This window comes from Ruditapes philippinarum, unplaced genomic scaffold (assembly GCF_026571515.1).
Source record: "Ruditapes philippinarum isolate M1 unplaced genomic scaffold, ASM2657151v2 ctg2974_1_1_1_1, whole genome shotgun sequence".
Taxonomy (NCBI): Eukaryota; Metazoa; Mollusca; class Bivalvia; order Venerida; family Veneridae; genus Ruditapes; species Ruditapes philippinarum.
This window is the reverse complement of record NW_026858298.1, coordinates 1-21,610: the sequence shown is the minus strand read 5'-3', so window position 1 is coordinate 21,610 and position 21,610 is coordinate 1. Positions and strand designations below refer to the sequence as shown.

At 32.1% G+C, this 21,610-nt stretch overlaps 1 protein-coding gene across 1 annotated transcript in view; it reads left to right on the top strand.

Moving 5' to 3' along the window:
- LOC132752714 (furin-like protease kpc-1) overlaps positions 1–20,965 on the top strand; it is a 79,255-nt gene extending 58,290 nt beyond the window's left edge. Inside the window, 11 exon segments of the mRNA XM_060743077.1 lie at positions 2,190–2,251; positions 2,253–2,356; positions 6,272–6,494; positions 7,580–7,680; positions 8,108–8,211; positions 8,508–8,625; positions 9,269–9,570; positions 10,434–10,472; positions 15,118–15,540; positions 18,014–18,145; positions 18,959–20,965. Coding sequence (XP_060599060.1) covers positions 2,190–2,251; positions 2,253–2,356; positions 6,272–6,494; positions 7,580–7,680; positions 8,108–8,211; positions 8,508–8,625; positions 9,269–9,570; positions 10,434–10,472; positions 15,118–15,540; positions 18,014–18,145; positions 18,959–19,884 — 2,534 coding nt within the window. The 3' untranslated portion in view covers positions 19,885–20,965.
- The last annotated feature ends 645 nt before the right edge of the window (positions 20,966–21,610 follow it).

Below are 21,610 nucleotides of genomic sequence, written 5' to 3'. Positions count from 1 at the left end.
CTGTATGGGGGTGACATATAATTAATGTCATCATACTGGAGGTACTGTACGGGTGTGACATATAGTTAATGTCATCATACTAGAGGTACTGTATGGGGTGACATATAGTTAATGTCATCATACTGGAGGTACTGTACGGGGGAGACACAAAATAATGTCATCATACTGGATGTACAGTATGGGTGATACAGAATTAATGTCATCATTCTGGAGGTTCTATATGGGGGCAACACTGAATTAATGTCATAATACTGGAGGTACAGTATGGGGGCAACACAGAATTAATGTCATCATACTTGAGGTACTGTATGGGGGCAACGTGGTGGCAATGGAGGTCAAGATTTGCTTGAGGAGAAACACAGTCTTACTTTAAACAATGTGTAAAATATCAACAATGTGTAAAATATCAACCTATCTGTTCTAACATGATCAAATTTTGATGCATTGTATTGCCACACACTGCTGTACCTTGTGGTTAGGTTCATTATTTCATTATTTAGCTACGGTGATGTTGTGCTGAGCCTCAATATAGTCAATAAATGCTATAAATTAATACAACCACAACATACAGCATACAACATTAACCTAGCGTTATCTCTTCAAGTACAGTACCCCATGTCTGCTGGCTTATCTCCGTATATCATGTACAGTTACATGCACTGTCAATTAAAATCAATTAACTTTCAACATTATCATGATAGGGTTAATTTTGATGTAAACTAAAATTGACAGATATGCTTTTGTTATTTTTGGAGTTATTTATTTTAGAATATTATTTTAGAATATAATTGGTGAAATATAATTGGGCTTCATCATACAAATTGTATGATAAAAGTTATAGAGTTTGCATCTATGTTAGCATCACAGTTCCATTAAATGTTTTTGTACCATCCCCTCTATTTCACCTTACACATTGAGGCATTTTTTCGAAACTATGAAAATCACAGATACTTTAAGGCAAGAGTACATAACTCTGTCATGGATTTTAACATAATTAGACCAATTTGTGACAAGTGTTTGGGATTTTTTTAGGGGGGGAAGAGGTTTTACAGTTCTTTTGATGGATGATGGAATGTTTTGTTTTGTTTGTAAACATAGACAGGTTGTATAATATAAGATGGCTGTAATTATATATTGAATTTCTAGCTATTGTAACTACTGACAAGGATAATTGCAGAGACAAACAAAAGAAAAACAACAGCAAAAAAAGTCCACTTGTTTTTCTTTCAGATCAGATTGTTTCCTTGTATTTAGCTGTTAAAAATATTTTTCTAGTTCAGGATAATTACAATGAGGAAATAAGTATTTTTACTGGTGCATTGTGTACCATGCATGTTTTACATTTTGTAAAATGATAAATTATACTAAATGTTTACTTGATTCCTGCCTAGAAGACATTTTTTTTCAAGTCAAGTAGACATTAGCATTCATTAAATTTAGCACTTGCCCGGTGGCCCATAGCCAGTGTAAATAAGTTTGGGCCAGTGTAAATTTAAGAAACTCAAAACTGGAATTCCTGCCATGTTAAATTCAATGACTGCATTAGATTATATGACTAGTAACAAATTATTGTTTGACAATACAAACATTTAGCTATTATACATAGACTTTGACTGGTGTCTGGAAAATATTGTGATATGTTAGCTATTGAAGTGGCTTCTGTTTGAATTTGTCTTTGACAGATTATTCTCTGTAAATTGATTTATTAACTGAAGCAAAGTCATGTTTACTCAATCAATGAACACTTCTCACCAGATCACTCAACTTCAACATTTTAATTCAATTTCCTGCCACGTTTAACAAATGGTAATCAGAACAAAGCCTGGTGAAGTTGTTGCCAAAATTTCACTAAATTAGCATTAAACCCTTGATAAACTATAATTGTTGAAACAATACCTCCCTTATTAATGTAATTGAGGAGATCACTAGGGTTAATGTAAAAAATGATTAGATAAAAGTCATAATAAGTAAAAAAATGCCAACGATTTGTAGTAGTCTTTTTTGTGGTAATTTTCACATAATTATCAATATTTGAATGTATTTTACAGGTGTTAGCATGTAAAACATTGACATTGAAATGAGGTGTAAGAAAAGTTAGAAGGTGAGGTGATGTTTTGTATTAAGATGGGTATTTTTATTGTTGATATTTTGTTGTTTTGTTAACATCGAGTATATATGGAATATTTCAGGAGTGAGAATGCTGGATGGTGATGTAACAGACTCTGTGGAAGCGCAGTCTCTCATTTTAAACCCCAACATGTACAGATCTCGTGCCCCGTTGGGGTCCCGATGATGAGGGAGAACTGTTGGGTTTTGGGCCGGCTTAAAATTTGGGTGCAAGGGCCTTTTTTGATGGGGAAAAAAAGGGTAAAATAAAATTTTAATTTTTTTTTCCAGTTTTTTTTTATAGAAATTTTTTTAAAATACTTTGCCCAGTAACCCAGGTTTTTCTCCAATGTTCCCAAAAGGGGGCCCTGCACCCTTTAAAGGGCCTCTACTGGGCCTTTAAACCCCCTTAGGGGTAAAAGGGGCGTGGAAAGGGCATTTCCCGGGGGGCTGGGATTTTTAATTTGGGGCAAAAGCCTTTTTTTAAATAAGTTTTTCTATAAATGAAGCTTTCCCCTATTGGAAACTATTTAGATTGTTTTGGACCCTCATCGGGGCTCTTATAGTCAGTTAACATCTTATGCCCTGAAGTGATGCATGGACAGGCAAAACAGGAATTTCCTCAACCTATTTAATGTGGAATGCCATAAAATTATCTCAACAAAACAATTTTAGGTAGAATCCCAACAGCAAGAAAGTGTAAATCTTCAAGCTATATCAAAGTCTTGCTTACCACATATGTTTAGGCTTGCTGATAAATTATTCAATCATTACTTATATGCTAGTAATGCAAACTTGATTAAAAACAACAAATGGTTATAATCAATAAATTATCAATATTCTAGAAATCACAAGTATACATCGAAGCCTTGACCTGTTGTTTCTAATTTCAAAGAGAAACATATGAATTATTTATACAAGCATTTGGCATCCTCAAAAGTTAAAAAAATTATATTGCTTAAAATAACATTCCAAAACATAAATGTGAGAAGTTTTGAGGAAATTGTGCATACAGTATTTAGGAAAGGGGGTTCAGCATGGATTATTTCAGACTATCAGTGGAAGGAATGTTGTCCATATGGTGTCTGTTTTATTTTGAAATCAAATATTACCAATAGAATGTTAAAATGTTTCACCGAGATAGACTGTATTCCCATAGCTCTAATATGAATGAACCTAAATGATCAAATTGAAGCGAATCATTAGAAAATCAACCAGTTATTGTAGTTGTAGTTGAGTTTACAAACTGGTGAAAGGTCATGGAAAGTTATTTATGAATATGTACTGTATATAAGTTATCATGTTGATTAAGAGCTGATATTTTCCAGATATATTAGAATATAAAAATATATACTTGGAAATTTTGTATAATATATTGTGATATATAATAAATTAATTACATAAATTAAAGAACATGGTTTTTGCATTATATAGAAATTATAATTGTTAGTATTTGATTATAATATTGCTTATTTTAATGCTACTGGTTGTCACACTTTCATTGGTAAATAAATTGAGACAGGGAAATGGACGTGCAGACAGGTTCAGTAGTATATCATGCTACATATTGTTTTCCACATGAGGGCATTTTGTGTTTATAAACACATCCTGTTTTTAGTCCCCTACCGGTTTAACCGGAGGGGACTTTAGGTTTACCCTCCGTCCGTCTGTCTGTCCGTCCGTCTGTCCGTCCGTCTGTCAGTCCGTCAGTCCGTCCGTCCACAAAACTGGATCCCGCGATAACGCAAAAAGTACTGAAAATATTTTTATGAAACTTGATATATGGATAGATGGCAGTATGGAGATTATGCACGTCTTTTTTTTTTCTTCCTATGTTGAAAATTCTGGTTGCTATGGCAACAAATAGTCTGAAAATATGGCAAATTTAACACATAAACTGGATCCAGTGATAACTCAAAAAGTACTGAAAATATTTTCATGAAACTTGAAATATGGGTAGATGGCAGTCTGGAGATTATGCACATCTTTTTCTTTTCTTCCTATGTTGAAAATTCTGGTTGCTATGGCAACAAAATAGCCTGAATTTCAAGATTTCTGATTTAAATTTTTCAGCTTTTTCACTATATGTTCTTTATTTCTTGAGGTGTTTACTTCAAACTTTAAATATAAGTTTCTGGTCATCAACCACATCATATGTGACAAGGTTTATAACTCTAGCACAAAAATATCAGTATTACCTCCCTTGAACTTAGATTTTTTAGGGGAAAAAATGTTGTCTTTTTTAAATAACGTCTTTATTTCCTAATGTATCTACTTCAAACTTCATATATATGTTTCTTATTATCACTCGACATTTTTGAGAAGGTTAAATACTCTAGCAAGACTATTTCCAGAATTATGTCCCCCTTGAACTTAGATTTTTTTCGAGAAACTGGTATTTTCACTCCAACTTCTTCATTCTTTATAGGATTTACTTTAAAATCCCACATCGTAATAATATGACAAGGTTGTATAAACATAATTTCCTTACTAAGCATGGAAACTTAACACATTACTGTGATATAGACAAACTTATTTTATTATGTTTTGTGGTCGATATTTTCAAATACAGACTTCATCCTCAAATTCATTATAAATGGCAATACACAGGAGTGTATGACAATTAAAGAACTTTTTGAGGGACCGGTAGGGGACTACTGTATTGCCCGCAATACTATCAAATTCTTGTTAGTATTAATTTATTTCTGTAGAAAAAAAAAGTTATGGACTATAAATTTAATGGTTTGTAATATACCAAGATGACATGAAAGGTATTATGGCTGTGTTGTTTTGATATGTCTTCATCTTGGACATATCTCTCTTATATAATATACCATAGTTATTATTTATATCCTTATATTGGGTGGTACATTATATAACCAATTAAGATAATGTTGAAAGTCTGTAAGTTATGTATGATTTCAATTTGAAATGATTTGAAGATGATTAAAATATACTAAATAAAGGTCTACCAATTAAGTAAGATTAGTTGGTCAATTAGTAGAGTGAATTAGTAGAGTACATGTTGCCTGGTGGGAGGTTAGTGTATGAGTTAAGCTGTCTAATATGGTCTCCATGAAAATTAAGATATAAAGTCTGGTATTAAAATATAATTCTACAGGAGTGTGCTGTTATAATGATGTACATATGATGTATGTAGGGTTTGGTTCTAAGACTAAATAATGAAATGATTTTATGTCCATACTGCAGTTGTTATCAGAAACAGGTCATAAATATTGTACTTTGTTTACCTCCGACTTGTAAAGATGTACTGAGGGGCAACGTAGGTGCAGTAGGCTATATAAAACATGTGCTTTCTTAATCGCCAGCCATGCTTTTATTGATTGGAGGTTTTTATGAGAATTCTAGGTCAATGCTGGGGGTCTTCTTCGCTGCATTATTAATGAAACAAAACATACAGCTTCTTTATTAAATGTTATTTTATTGTCTTTTTATTTCTTCTTGCCTGTAACTTTATCATCATTAGGTATAATGTTTGTATAAACTATGGTCGTTAATTGAGAGGCAAAAAATGAGTTTTGTTTTGTTTTATCATGTGATAACAAGAGGTAATCAATAGGATTTTATGGCATTTAGTGACGTTTACTAGGGCATGTATCAGGCATGCTGATAATGGCGAGATAACTTAACCGGAAAATGTTTGTATATGGCTGCCATTGTAAATGATTGTGCTCTTTTACCAACATAATAATACCAGGGAAGATTCTCTTCTTATTGTAGATGGAAGTTTTGACCATTTACTAAGACATTGTCTGTCTGGGAATTAATTTAAGTTTATATAGAAGATACTTTCTGGCCATTTGTTTTTGCACTATTTCTCCAGCTTATAGTTTTCCTGTCAACTAGTACATAATTATATTGAAAGGAACTTTGGTTTGGAAAAAAAATGCATTGTATAGCAGTGATCTCTCTTTTAGCCTAGAGATTTTACTTTTATAAATATTAGTGGGTAACTATAAATTATATGCAAATTAAAGTGTTACATACATGTAATTAAAAAATTCCTTGAAATATGTGTAGAAATATGATTAAAGTTGTGCAATATTTGGTCTCAAGTGTTGTAAAATGTTGATTGTTAAGTGTTGTTACATGTGGGCTGTAAATGGTAAGAACATAACAGTATTTATTGTGACTTTATGACATTTATATTACAGGGTCGTGGCGGGTTAGGTTCAATATTTGTGTGGGCGTCGGGTAACGGCGGGCGTGATCATGACAGCTGTAATTGTGACGGGTATACAAACAGTATATACACGCTGTCTATCAGTAGTGCTACAGAGAACGGCAAGATACCGTGGTACTCGGAGGCGTGTTCCTCGACTCTAGCTACAACATACAGTAGTGGATCTGCTGGCGAGAGACAGATAGTGAGTTATTGTAATACTGTACTCTATTATCATGGAGACTAACTGTATCCGAGAATCAGATCTTTGTCTCAACGCTCTAATTCTTCGTCTTTATTTCTGTAGATTTCCACTCAAAACCCTGATTTTTTGATACATTAGCATCTTGTCACAAACTTAGAATTATCTTTTAATGTGTTAATTTCTTCATTGGTAAATGTTCAATGCTTTATCTTTTACCTGATAGGTTGCTGTAAATGATCAACAGCTTCAACTAAACTTTGGTTTTTCTTACTTTTTAAATTTTAATCTTATTGCATCTGCTTCATTGCTTTCACTTTAGTTAAATGTAAATGTTGTAAAGTGATCAGTGATTCCACTTAGGTGCCTGCTTGTCCCTGAAATATAATGGATTATACTTGTGAGGTCAGGGAATGCAGAAAGATCTCTAGAAGGTCATCATATGACTTTTAAAATGTCTGTTGGATGCAAAACCATACAAAGCAAAGAAAAAAAACCAATAAAAAGTTTTTAACTGATAATAGGCTCATAAACATTACTTCCAAAACAGTCTGGAAATAATGGCTTTATTTCCACATCAGTCTGACAAATATGGTCTTATTTCCAAAACAATCCAACAAAAATGGTCTTATTTTCAAAAAAGTCTTGAAGAAATGGTCTTAATTTAGCTAATAGGTAACTTATTTCATATAAAGCAATTCTTTTTTTCTGTTGTTTTTGGAAGACCTTTTAGGTTTTGCATTTCATTTGAACGAACATGTGATATTTGTTACATAGATAACAGATTGTAATTATCCCGCCATATGATCAAATACTGTGTTGAAGTCATTGTAAATGTAAAAATGATAATTCTAGTTATGATAATAACAAAAAATAATCTGTTTCACAATTTTGAAAAAAGATAATGGCTAAAAACTGGTGTTGAGCTGAAGGGCGTAGAGAATATATGTGCAGTGTTTTGCTCTTATACAACATCACTATATCATCATCTGATACACTTAAGATAAAAAAAAAATAAAACTGTCATAAAAATGTGTATAATCTATATTGCCGTCTGATGATAATAAGATTGTTGTTATCTACGTCAGGTTACCACGGATATCAGGAATAGTTGTACCGAAACTCATACAGGGACGTCTGCCAGCGCACCTCTTGCTGCCGGCATGTGCGCATTAGCACTCCAGGCAAAGTACGATCCTTATTGCTATCTTTTCTTTATACATTATTTCATTTAGTACTTTAAACTCCACTGAAAAATGTATGTAAATCGACTTTTCTTAACTTGAATTTAAAACTGTTAGTTGTAAAAAGCTGCCTCATTTATAGTCTTCAAGTACAGCCAACTGGAATGACTTTACACAGGTCTCAATTAGGCATGTTTATTGGTCCTTTGCTCTTATACTTTAATATATATTATGAAAGGTCTACGTTTCTAATGTTCCATTTATTCTATACATGTATATCATATTGATAAATCAAGGGAAGGAATAATATTAGTGTCAAAATATTTAGAGAAACAAAATTTGTCTTTCTTTATTATGAAGATAGATAAATGATGTAACCTGATATATATAATTATATAATGTTTACATATAATTGTAAATGTATAATTTCAGTCCAATGTTGACCTGGCGTGACCTTCAACATATTGTTGTCATGACAGCTAAACCAGACTACCTCCATGATAACACCTGGATTACAAATGGCGTGGATAGAAAAGGTGCGTCATAAACTGTTATCCTGTTACCTTTGTATATTCGCACTGCTTTGGATTTAGAATCATTTATTATAAATTACTCAAAATATTAGAAATTAGTTTTGTATTTATTTTTTGGCTACAATGACCTAGTTGTTACTTCAATATTTATTGTGAAAATTCTTTAATATAGTAAGGTGTTGTAGTGAAAGATATTGACGCCAATGGCTAGTTGATAATTACAGTCAGTATGGAACTATTTGATGCTTTGTTGGAAACCATACAATTCAGTATAAATATGATATATTGTATATTTACAGTGAGTCATTCCTTCGGGTATGGGTTGATGGATGCTGCGGCCATGGTTCAATTAGCAAAGAACTGGACAACAGTTCCACCTCAATATATCTGTGAAATCCGATCACCAGACCATAACAAGTATGATTTGTTTGTACAGACAGTATAATTATTGTAATAAATGTAGTATGATTTATTTGTACCGACAATTATTATGATAATGAACAACGAGGTATCGGAGGTCTTTCTCCACCAGTACAAGTTGGAATAGGGCCACATGACCTTGGAATTGTCAGTGCAAATTTAAAACTCAACCAAATGAAAATAAATGTATTATGATTTAAATGTCTGTGATTTGATTTACTTTCTATCTACTGTAATTATATGCTTAGTTAAAATTAAATGCTAAAGTTTTATTTATATAATTTGTCAAATTAAATTGTGCCTGATTACAGACTAGAGATAATATTATAAATGATAAGAAATTCAATTACAGTAAATTCTGCTATAGACACATAAATAACAGCTTTCAGAGGTATTCCAGGTACTGAACATTATATGTATATGAACTTTACATCAGTGATATGGGCTTCCGTGGCTGAGTAGTTATGTCTCGTCACCTATATATGTGATGTCACATGAATATTTTTGTTACTACTTGAAAATATGTGTTGTAACTGGCATATGTATGTTATAAATTCAATACATGTGTTTTAAATCTAATATATGTGTTATAACTTGAATATACAATATGTTTATACATAGCGATTGAATTAATTTTTAGGGTTGTACCAATGAACGGGAAGATATCTGTACCATTGGTGACGGACGGTTGTGAGGGCACAAATAATCACGTTAAATATCTCGAGCACGTGCAGGCACGTATTACACTGAAAGCGAGCAGACGTGGTGATGTACAAATATATCTGACGTCACCGAGCGGAACCACTTCTACCTTGCTGGCAAAGAGAGTACATGATAATTCGAGGGAAGGTTTTAACAACTGGGCATTCATGACCACACATAACTGGGGTGAACTGGCCAAAGGTCAATGGGTGCTTGTGATAGAAAATGCAGCACGTTCTTGTAAGTACATTAATATCTTATCATGTGATATACTTGCACGAGATTTCCTCCTTTGAAATAAAATAAAGATAAAATCAATAAAGATGAAGATAAAAGCTTCATTCCTTGGTTTAAAAAAAGTTTAAAGTTAAATCCAATATGAGCTCTCAAATATTTGCAAAATTGTTGAATGTTGAAATATGTGTGCTAAATATGCAATTTATTTAAGATGACTGATTCTTTATTACCATGGTAATACACTGTAGTTGGAATCTTTATGTTAACATTAACTTATTGTAACAGATCGGGTAAAATATCTATCTGTTTCTTAAGTCACAGCTGTATTCATTTAGGGATAAAGGTCGAAGTCATGTTTTTAAAGAAACTTGAAATTTTTTTTTCCTGTACATGTGAGTGTTTCAGGTGTGTTAGTCTAATATGAACTAACTATATTGTGTAGAAGATAAACATTTTTTGATGTTCCTGTGACGATATTTATATATAGTGGCTGCAGTGTTGTTCTCTATATCTCAAAGTTTTCATTTGTTTGTTGCATGTGAATGGAGAAAAAACAAACTGACACAGTATACATGAACTATTTAGTTTTGAGTCTTGACAAATAATTTTATGAAAAATATCATGATGTGACAGTAAAATGTTTTGATATGTCAGTCATATAGGACAATAAACATTAACAGTTGTTAGATACAGTGTTAGATTTTGATGGCTAAATCATTTGTATAAAATTTTCTAAAAATAAATGCATGAGGTATAACTTACAGGCCTGAAGATAAATGAAACTAAATGTAGAATTTTTTTTTTTTTGTTATTTTATTTTTATTTTTGAGTATTTATGAATTAAATGATGAAACCTATTTTTGTAGCAATACCACCATATTACCCCAATGATGCTGAGCAAAGCAGTAAGTTTATCTCAGAATTTGTTGTCAACCTCTCAAACTTTGTTTACATTCATCCCCTTTACAAAACTGCATACAGTTATACCAATGCTGAACTTGCACCATTTTCTTAAAACTATTGATCAAGCATCTTAAGATATTGATCATGTCACAAGGTGATTCAAGTGTCTGGTGACTTAGATCAAGCATCTGATGAGATTGATGTTTTGTCTTTGATAAAACATCTGATGTCTCGGATGGTTACATGTGATCAAACGTCTGTTGACGTGAATTTGTAATTGACACTTACACTGGAAGATGTTTAATGCAAAGCTTTTGCTATTTTAAGTTGTTTTTTTTTCATACGATTTTGAGCTTTCATTTTGCCATCATATAGCTTTGGTTTTTTTTAAACATCTTTATCCATGTGCTTATGATGAAAGTTGATGTTAGGCATTACAACAGTCATTCCATGTGCCACCTAGTTATAAAGAAGTACCGTTGAGAACATAGTATAACAGCTAGTTAGCACAAGTATGATATCTTATGGATAGGCCTTCATAATACAGGCCTTCTACTGGTTCCTACATGGTTCCTCCAAGTTATGTTCCATAACTCTTGATTTGATTGATTGTAAAGACATGAAACCCTTGTTGAACAATCATATTTACGTGTAAGATTGAGTACTACATGGTTTAGTTGTTTTCTAATTATAGTAGAGTTCATTTTTTTGTGTGCTAAAATTGATCATTAGATGTATGCAGTTTTCTTCACTGTCATCCATTGGCTAGGGTTTATTTGTAGGGGTTTTTATTCAGTATGATTTTAGCTTTCTTGTTTCTGTATGAGCTAATGTAAACTGTACTTATGGCAGACAATTTTTATAACAATATGATTATTTAAAACATGTACAAGTATAAAGCTTATGTTATGTTGATGATTATATTTCTGTGGCTGTTAGACAGGGGAGAGAATGGAAGGACAAATTGTTTTATATATCATTATGCATGTTTTTGAATGTAGCTGTGGCTTGGACATTTTGTCCTTTATTGCTTTGTACAGAATTGAACAAAATTTTAGTTTCAGTCAATTTTCTCTTTATATTTGTTACAGTTTTATTATTAATTTTATGTCTCAAATGGGGGTACACTTCCAGTTTATATATTTTTCTGGATAGGCCAACAGTAGAACCGCTTAAATAAACTGTAACAGTAACCTGTTTCTTAAAACCACCTGTCAATAAAACACAACAAAGAGCATTTATTTCTCAAAGTCTGATCTTGGCTGACATGTTTTTATAACTCTGGAAATCTACAGTTTAACCAAGTACCTATGTTTTGTTTAATCTTGGTTGAAAATTTGTCCCAGACCTCAATTGACCTTTCTGTAGTATTTTGAAACAGAATTTTGTTGTTAGTGACACACATTGATATTTAAAAGTATTTTAAGGGTCATTAATTAATTTTTAACCAGGTTTTCCGAAGGAAAAAACTGGTTATTAGATTGAGGTATGTCGGCGGGCGGGCGGGCGGGGGGGTGGGCGGACGGGCGGGCGGGCGTAAACAATTTCTTCTGTGCGCAACTCCTCCTACATTTCTCAACGGATTTTGACCAAACTTTCACAGAAGCTTTGTCATCAAGTGCCCTGGCGCATATTGTCGGGGTTTTGCGATTAGATAATATTTGACCTAATTATGGCCCTTTGTTTTTTTTTCCTTATATAGAATATATAGTGAACAATTTCTTCTGGGCGCAACTCCTCCTACATTTCTCAACGGATTTTGACCAAACTTTCACAGAAGCTTTGTCATCAAGTGCCCTGGCACATATTGTCGGGGTTTTGCGATTAGATAATATTTGACCTAATTATGGCCCTTTGTTTTTTTTCCTTATATAGAATATATAGTGAACAATTTCTTCTGTGCGCAACTCCTCCTACATTTCTCAACGGATTTTGACCAAACTTTCTCAGAAGCTTTGTCATCAAGTGCCCTGACACATATTGTCAGGGTTTTGCAATTGGTATATATTGGACCTAATTATGGCCCTTTGTTTTTTTTTCATTATAGAGAATATTATAGTGAACAATTTCTTCTGTGCGCAACTCCTCCTACATTTCTCAACGGATTTTGACCAAACTTTCTTAGAAGCTTTGTTATCAAGTGCCTGGCACATATTGTCGGGGTTTTGTGATTGGATAATATTTTACCGAATTATGGCCCTTTGTGTATTTTTTCCTTATACAGAATATAATAGTGAACAATTTCTACAGTGCGCAACTTCTCCTACATTTTTCAACGGATTTTGACCAAACTTTCACAGAAGCTTTGTCATCAAGTGCCATAGCACATTATAGTGTCGGGGTTTTGTGATTAGATAATTTTTTACCTAATTATGGCCCTTTGTTTTTTTTCCTTATACAGAATATATATAGTGAACACTTCTTCTCTGCGCAATTCTGTGCGCAACTCCTACAATTCTCTAGGGATTTTGACAAAACTCTCGCAGAAGCTTTGTCATAACTCTTGCTGCATGTTGTCAGGGTTATGAGATTTGATAATGTTTGACCTAATTATGGCCATTTATTTTTTTCCCTTATATAGAAATATATTGTTTTTGTTCCATATATAGAATATAAAGTGAACAAATTCTTATTTGCACACCTCTTCCTACAAACTATTTTGACAAACTTTCACAGAAGCTTTCTCATCAAGAGTCCTTGTGCATATCATCGGGGTTTTGTGATTTTGGGTGGGCAGGCAGGTGTTCACTTTAAAACAAATGCCCCTGCATGACGAAGCTTCTGTGAAATATTTTGCTGAAAACCTGGTTGCATCGCATTGCGATGTTCCTTGTATTAATTTATTTTAAGCTTACCTTTTTAGACTGAGTTATATGACAAACTGGGTAAAGGTCAAGAAATTCTTATTACATGTATAATATTTTTTTAGAGTTTAAGAATGTGCAATTTCTCTTGTTTTCAGATAGCATGTTTTGACCAGATATCTTGCTTAAAGTATAAATAAAAGATACAATATCTATTTTTTACAAATTGCTTAGTTTATGTATGCATTATTTGGTATCTTTGTAACAGATTGTTCTTTCTGATTGTTGAGATAAAAAAAAACAATTATGAATATGTTAAGACATTGTCTTTTTTACTTTGCTTTTAATTTTCAAGGGACAAATTAGAATGATATAATAACATTTGTGTGTTCTTCTATTGTATTCAAAGAAATAAGGATGCATTTATTTTGTTCATATTTAAATCTTTTGATATATATATTGTTGTAATTTTATGTCAGGAATATTTATTTCTTGCTGCATGACTGCTCTGATCATTTATGCTTTATTATATACTTCATTACATGCATAGTTTTTAGTTTGTGCCTGTTTAAACATACCTTTATTTCTGTACACCCCCTTTTTAAGTGTTAAAATTTAGACCCCTGTCTTTTGAGTTGTCTGTCTTATGGGAGAGTATCATTGTACAATATGTTTAAAAAATGACCAGTTTGTCCATTTTTATTTTGTTGATGATTCGTCGATCGTTTTTTATTTCAATATATCATGACATCAATGTAATGGGTAACATGTAAATTATGATAACTTGGTTGTGCCCCCTGATTTATTTCTGCGGAGTTATGGTTCTTGTATATGCCTTAAAGTACAATTATTTATTTTTCTGTATCTGTGAATGCCATCATTATTTTTATTTTTTATATTTGGCATGAAAGCTTATTTATAATTTTATGCTTTTTTATTTTTTTTATTTCACCACTGCCTTTTTGATAAGAAATATTTTTACCATTTTATGTATACTTTTTGTTCACATTGAAGTATTTAAGGATGTTAAATTAAAGATTTCATAAAGTCTGGAAAATTGTACTGTATTAATGTAAGTCATATTTCATTGCTTTAGAGAATCTCATGTTTTAACAAATATTAATTCTACTAACTTGTTGTTTTGAGCATTGGTGCAATATTGTTTTGGTTGTATTTAGAAAAGCATGTAACACGGGTGGAATCTTTTAAATATTTTATCAAACCCTTGAGAGTTCTGTGTCATCTGAACCTGCAGACGGAACATCTGTGCAGTGAGGCCAGGCTCTTTACTGTTGGCTGCATAATGCTATTATTTTGATACTTACTGATCCAATTAAAGCAAGATAAATCTACGAGAATAAGGGATTTATGTTGAAAATGTATGTTAGTGTTACAACTGGCATTGTATATGATGAAATAATAAAATTTGAAATAATAAAATTTGAAATTAATACTAGTTTAGAAACAGCAAGAACTGGGAAAGTTAGTTACCACTGTAATACTTGACTGGTTGTATGACAAAAACGGGACCTATTGTTTAATACAAGACTAGATGACATATAAGCAGACATGATGAAATAATGCTATACAAAGTTTATCATTGGTTGTTGTAAACAAGAACAGATGTCTCATGTATGGTTATAATATGAGAGAATTTCAATTACATGTTGTTGATATATAGATATGGTTTTCTTCCACCCTTTTTTTCCGAGTATGTAAAGTGAATGATTATAAAACCTGTAACCTTTGCACATGCTAGTAAATAGTGTTTTGCACCAAAGCTCAGTGTAGATATTTGTAGTGTATGATGTATGTAACAATAGGAACGCTGATTTGTTTTCAGTTGGACAACTTCGCCTCAAGGACTGGGTACTTGTATTGTATGGTACTGATCGTAACCCCCAGCAACCCATCACCAGCACGACTACGACCACCACAACTGTCCCGACAACAACCACCGTCAAACGTATACGTAAACATGAACTAGATTCTCCATATTATGCCCCCGTGAATACCCAACAAATAACAAATCAAGTTATAAGAAATCAACACATTCCGAGTACCCGGAAAAATAAAAAAGATAGGAAGCCAAAAAAGCCTAAAAAGGCCAAGCCCAAAGATAGATACTATTATTATTCTCAAATGAGAGACGGATTCCATAGTAAAAATGAGCAACATATGTGCATATTTGAGACACTGGCCAAACAGAACAATATGTCCACAAAACAGTACTACCAGATGATGAGAAAAAAAGACCTCAGCTCAGGCAAGACAATGTCATGTGACCATATCATGTGACCAATCCCAGCATGCCATAGTTATCTTACACTGACATGTATAAGAAAAGTTCGCCTAGAGACTGCACTTTAAAACTTTCTCACCCGCTCAATTAACATCTCTAATAAAACCTTGTCTGCCTTTCTAGCTATAAATTGTGTTGTTTTGTTAAACTGTTCTATAGTGTAATCAATACTGTATGTCTGTACATCGATGATTACTGGGTCACACAGAGGTCCTTCTACATCTATATCATTGAAATAATATCTGACATTTCCCTGTGTAGGCAGGAATTTAGCAATAATTGGGCATTATGAAGATATAATTAAATGTGAACTATCCTTAAATTTGATTTATTTTTAAAAAATGAAATGTCTCTTTGAAAAAATTGTGACAAACAAGGAGTTTCGGAAAATTTATATGTTTGTTGACCTTAGTTTGTTAAAATTTGTCAATATATGTCCTTGCTAAAAGGCTAAAGTAAAAACACCAGACAGAATTTACACCATCATTATCTTTTTTTATTAGACATATATTGTACTGATCACTTTAAATGTTCTCTGTAAGACCAGACTTTAATTCCTACCTCTATAGTCTTTTCTTTCTCTAAAATGCCGTAGCATTGTTGCCATGGTAATTTTTTTGCTAGGAAAGATACAAGCTACAACCTCTTGGAGTAACAAAGGTCCTTGAATTGAAAGGCAGACATCTTATTGAATAGGTCTGTGCTGCCCTCTACTCTAAACTTTTAATCTCTGTTTCCCACTATTTTCTTTAAAAACCAAATAAGGGCATGTTGGACAAAGGATTTTGGGAAGGTCACATGACAGTCACATGATAAGCATGCTTGATGTTGTTGTAGATTTAGTTAAAAGCATCATCTGCTCCAAGATATTTTTAGTTTGGATTGATGACTGTATTCTTTTTAGTTTTACTAACGTCTACTAAAACACAAATCTAACATTATTTTATTTCTGTTTGGCCATTTTTTTTTTTCTTCAGCAAATTTTGTTTCTGGAAAAAAAACTGTAATACATGTAACATTATGTACATGTAGAATTTGTTAGAAAACTTGTTGTTGTATCTCTGTAATAAAGGTCTGTTTTGTGTGTATAATGTTGTACCAGTGTTTCTATAGGCAATTCCAAGTAGATGACTGTATATATAATTTTGTTAAGTTTCTTATGATGTTAGACAGTATATGCTAGTAATAAAGAACAAGGTCAGCCTACACGCCATACCTGTAATGTCCGACCTGTGGCTCTATACTCCTCGCCGTTTTCCCCCGAGTATATATAATTTAAAAATTGCCGCCTTAGTGCAATTACGGAATAAGTCCTTCTAAATTTAATAGCAGTTAATCAGTTATTGCACTAAGGTGATGTTTTGAAACATCTGAAATTGATTGTTTTTCAATTCTTTTTTTCAAATTTTATTTCTAGGTGTTTTGTTATTAAAAAAGTGTATAACCTAATTTGTATGGTCTACTTGGAAATGCTGGCTATTGTACTTCAAACCTTAAGATATTTAACTACAATTTTGAACAAATCAATACATGGCATTGAGCAATTACATCATTTTTTTGTCATAAAAAAAAAACATTTGTTAAATTATTGTGTTTTGCAAGTAAAAAATATCCAATTAATATATAATTACTCTTAAGTTAGATGAAAATTATTTGTCCAGGTTTCCTAGGTGATTTTTTTATACCTACCGTATTCTTTCCTAAATAATTTCTCACATGGTTATTGTTAAGTTTAAATTTCCATGTCAGTTTCATATTCCCTTGATTCGTCTTTTAACCTGATAAGCACTTAAATCTACCACTATATAAGTTAGACTGTTTGAGATTTTTACATTTTGAACCTTCATTATAACTAATATATTTTCCTATTCCTGCATCAGAAGAGGCCTATAGAAGGAAAGGTAAAGAAGAAGGATATGTGTTGTAAACATTACAATAGTATTCACTTATCACAATAACTTTCCTTACAGGTTTAATAACGTCTTTGTTAATTACTGGGTATACATTGATATATAACTTCTTGAACTTGTTTATAGACAAGATAGTGTAAGAAGACTTTGAAAATAAGATGGTACATGTGTGTTATATCAGGGCATTCATGCAGTATTATGTGTGTGTTGTTAACCTTGTTTTGTTTGTTTTGTCCAATTAAGTTTCAATTAACAATTAATTATTTATCAATTAAGAACATAAAGAGTTACAAGTTAAAATTTATCAGAGGTGTTATACATGTATAGTGAGCATGATGTTACAGCTAAAAGATGATGGTGATGATCTGTGACTAACTAAAATGAAAGAAAGATTATCGATGTATGATATACTAACAATGTAGACAAGCTAAATTGTTGTAGAACTGCAAGTCTAAAAAATTAACTTTACCATTAAATACTTGTTACTTGTAAGGCAGAAGTTGTAATATGTTTGTTTATTTTTACAGCCAAGTTAGAGAACTGGTCACTCATCGTCATGGGAACGAGGGATCACCCCCAGGCACGTAATGTCACTGCCCCCGTCAACTCGGACAAACCTTTCACATGCAGTGGAATTACTTCACATGGAGTTTGTATAGGTTTGTACATTTCTTGTTCATTATAATTATTTCAATACGTTTTTTTCTCCCTAATTTGATTTACTGAAAAAAGCCATGTTATTCTGAATAATATAAAATTGTAAAAGCAACTGTTACTTCTTCCAAAGTATAATCAACTAATGAAGTAACTGTATTTTAGCTTGTTGAGAATACCTAGATAGAAAACAGACAGTTCAGTACACATGTATCATAAAGCCCTGTATCATATCCAGTATATTATATTACATTTAAAAAAATAAAAATAAAAAAATTGCTAATTTTAAAACATTATATTGATAAAAAATAGTAATGGAACAGAAGCAGTCATATATATTTTACTAGGCTTAATGGATTATATGCTCTCTTCCTCTCCTTAATATTGTCACATATATAAAAGTTCTAGGACCTCTCATTGTTTCATATTATTCTGAAACAGAAAATGAAGTTAACAAGGTAATTCACTTGTTCATAATGTTTTACGTTTGTTACCTGTTTGGTTTTGTTCTCCATTTATTTTGAGCTCTGACAGGCAAGTTTTCAGAGTTTTTATTTTCAGTTAACTATAGTCAACAAAAAACTGAAGTTTATAAAGCCTAAACAATAACCTCTCAGGTTACGGAAATTTTATAGAATTATCTGAACATAATGATTTGTGGATAAAAGAAAATGTTAAAATTGTTTTTCATGAATTAATCTGTATAGAGTATTTTTAGACTGGTTTTTGTTTAAACCTGTTTTGAACAAGTAAACTTGGATAAAAACTGTTTTAGGTACATTATATTATGTTTTATCGTAGTCTTATTGCTCTTTCAGAGTGTCGACCAGGATTCTATAAACTAAAGGATGGTTGTGTAGCCAATTGTCCGGAACATTATTATGGAATCATGCAAATGGTTCAGCTACGTTCAACCTCAAATACCTCTTCCCAGAGGCCAAAATTTCAGAGACAAGGTATTTGTAACGAATGCCACGAGGCGTGCAGAACATGTAAGGGACCTCAAGTAGCAGATTGTTTTCAATGTAAAGACGGGTACGAGAAACGCGATGGCTTATGCCAGAAAAAGTTACTGCTGAATTTCCTCGATCCAGATATGTTAGGATTTTTTATCTGGGTGATTGTTCTGTGTATTGCGGCAATTATTCTATTTGGTGTTATATTCGGCCTGCTACAGGCGAGAGATAGACAGTTGCTCTGTTGGAAAGGAAAGAGGAAGGTTAAAACTAAAAAATGTGAATATAAAGGAATGAATCTAACGCAAGAAGAGTTAGAAAATGACCTTGAAAACTTTGATATTATTCGTAATCGTAACTTTCGTCATGGCAGTATACCAGAAAACCATGACCCTATGTGTCGTGTTCAAGTTAATAATTTAGAAAATGTAGTAAAATTTAGTCTTGATAATCAAAGCACAAATAGTCTTAGTCAAGCAAAACAAGTAGATAGGTCTGCTAGTAAAAACAATATTGGTAGATATTCAAGCAGGAGCAGCCAGCTGGATGATAGGAAAGATATTAACCAAGATAGATATCATTGTGATAGGAAACCCCGCAGCGGCGGGAATACCGATAAAAATATAAGACGTAACTACACTGACAGCTATGTTAGTTATGATATAAATAGCACTTTGACTAAAACTTTAGCATCAGACACAGAGAGGATGGAAATTCCGTTGAGAGGTCAAGGTCAAAGTCACTATATTTTCCACGGAAGTCGGAGCTCTGGAGCTCTAATGCATTAGCAGTGGTAATGGAAACAGATTTAAATGGGAAAATAACAATCCAGCATTAGTTACAGCAAAATGTTGTAATGTTTTTCAGTCCCTGTAATTCTATGGCCTATATAGTAATTGATAATTGTTTTATGTTTGATATTACATGTATGCTGATATTTGATAAATTATGTAAGTACAAAACTGATATAATAGGATATAGAATGGGCTGCGAGGTACAACAGGTTATATTGTGAGCCTCGTCTGAAACTGGAAACATAGTTGTCATGGTTACATAGTTGTCATGGTTACATTGCAAATTTAGTACACAAAGTCAAGGTATTCTTAATGATGGATACCAGACAGGTTATTTTGTAACATACGTTAGTAATCAGATATTTTCAAGTATAAGTTGTACATGTTGTTTTATTATGATATATACTATTCTACATAATCACGTAAATCATGTAGTAAAAATATATATATGTACATGTAAATTTATACAACAGTTTTAAGTTTTTGAAACAGTTTTTTCAAATCACTTTTTGCCAAAGCAATATTAAACATATGCTCTATTGTTAGATATGAACATTTTTTTTCATTGAATTTTTGTTTTTGTTTTCTTGTTTTGAATATTGAGAATGAAAATAGTTGGCATATTTAACAGTATTATACATTATATATACTTAACTTATATACACCATCATCATACTAGACCCTCACATTGGAATACAGTTTATATTAAACATTTTACGATGTGAAATTCCGAGGTATTAAACTACGAGTGCTGGCAAGCAAGAATAACGCAGGGTGAAGTGCAATATATAACATGTAATTGGGTACTCTATGATGCAATATTATTACAATTTTCCATGTACTAACATTTAATGATATTACACAGGAGCCAAGCTTTACTAAACAAGTATAAACCCGTGTCATAAGTGCTTTTTTCTAATCAAGCCCAAGGATAAACTGACATAAACAATATATTACATGAGAGCCGAGCTTTTCTAAACTTAAAACGGTGTCATAAACATGTATATAACACGAGAGTTGAGCTTTACAAAACAAAGGTGTCATAAACATGTATATTACACGAGTGCTGAGCTTTTTCTAACCAAGTATAAACTGTGTCATAAACATGCTTTACTATAGATATTAAAAAAAAACCCACACAATTCTATGATAAAATGAACATGTTGAAATCTTGGAATTACTTAATTATTAAGAATTTTATCTGCTATATTTAGAACAATACAGTAATGGTAAATAAATATTACATTATTACCTTTCTCAAACATTTGACAGGGTCTTTTAACAAGCACCAAAATCTTTACAGCCAAATATATTTACATATAGATTATTGTTAAAACCATAGATAACTAAAAGTAGGACAAAGTTATAACTTAATTTTTAAAGATGGACCTTTTTACGAGATATAAATTATAGTAAAGTTTAGTTTATGCAATTAAGGACAAATGACACTGGAAGAAAAAGCTATTTTCTATACAAGTAGAGAAAACAGTGCCTATACTCTATGCAAAGCTGTTCCCTGCAGAAATGATAGTATAGTATTCAATTATTTGCTTTTATCGTTAAACATAGACCAGAAGTGATTACATATAGCCAAACAAAATTAAGGTAGACATATTTTAAAATACCTGTGTTTTCTTAATAACTTTGTGCTTGAAATTGTTAATGTTGTATGTAGAGTTTATACTAGTATTTGTATTTTCTAATTGTGCGCATTTTATCA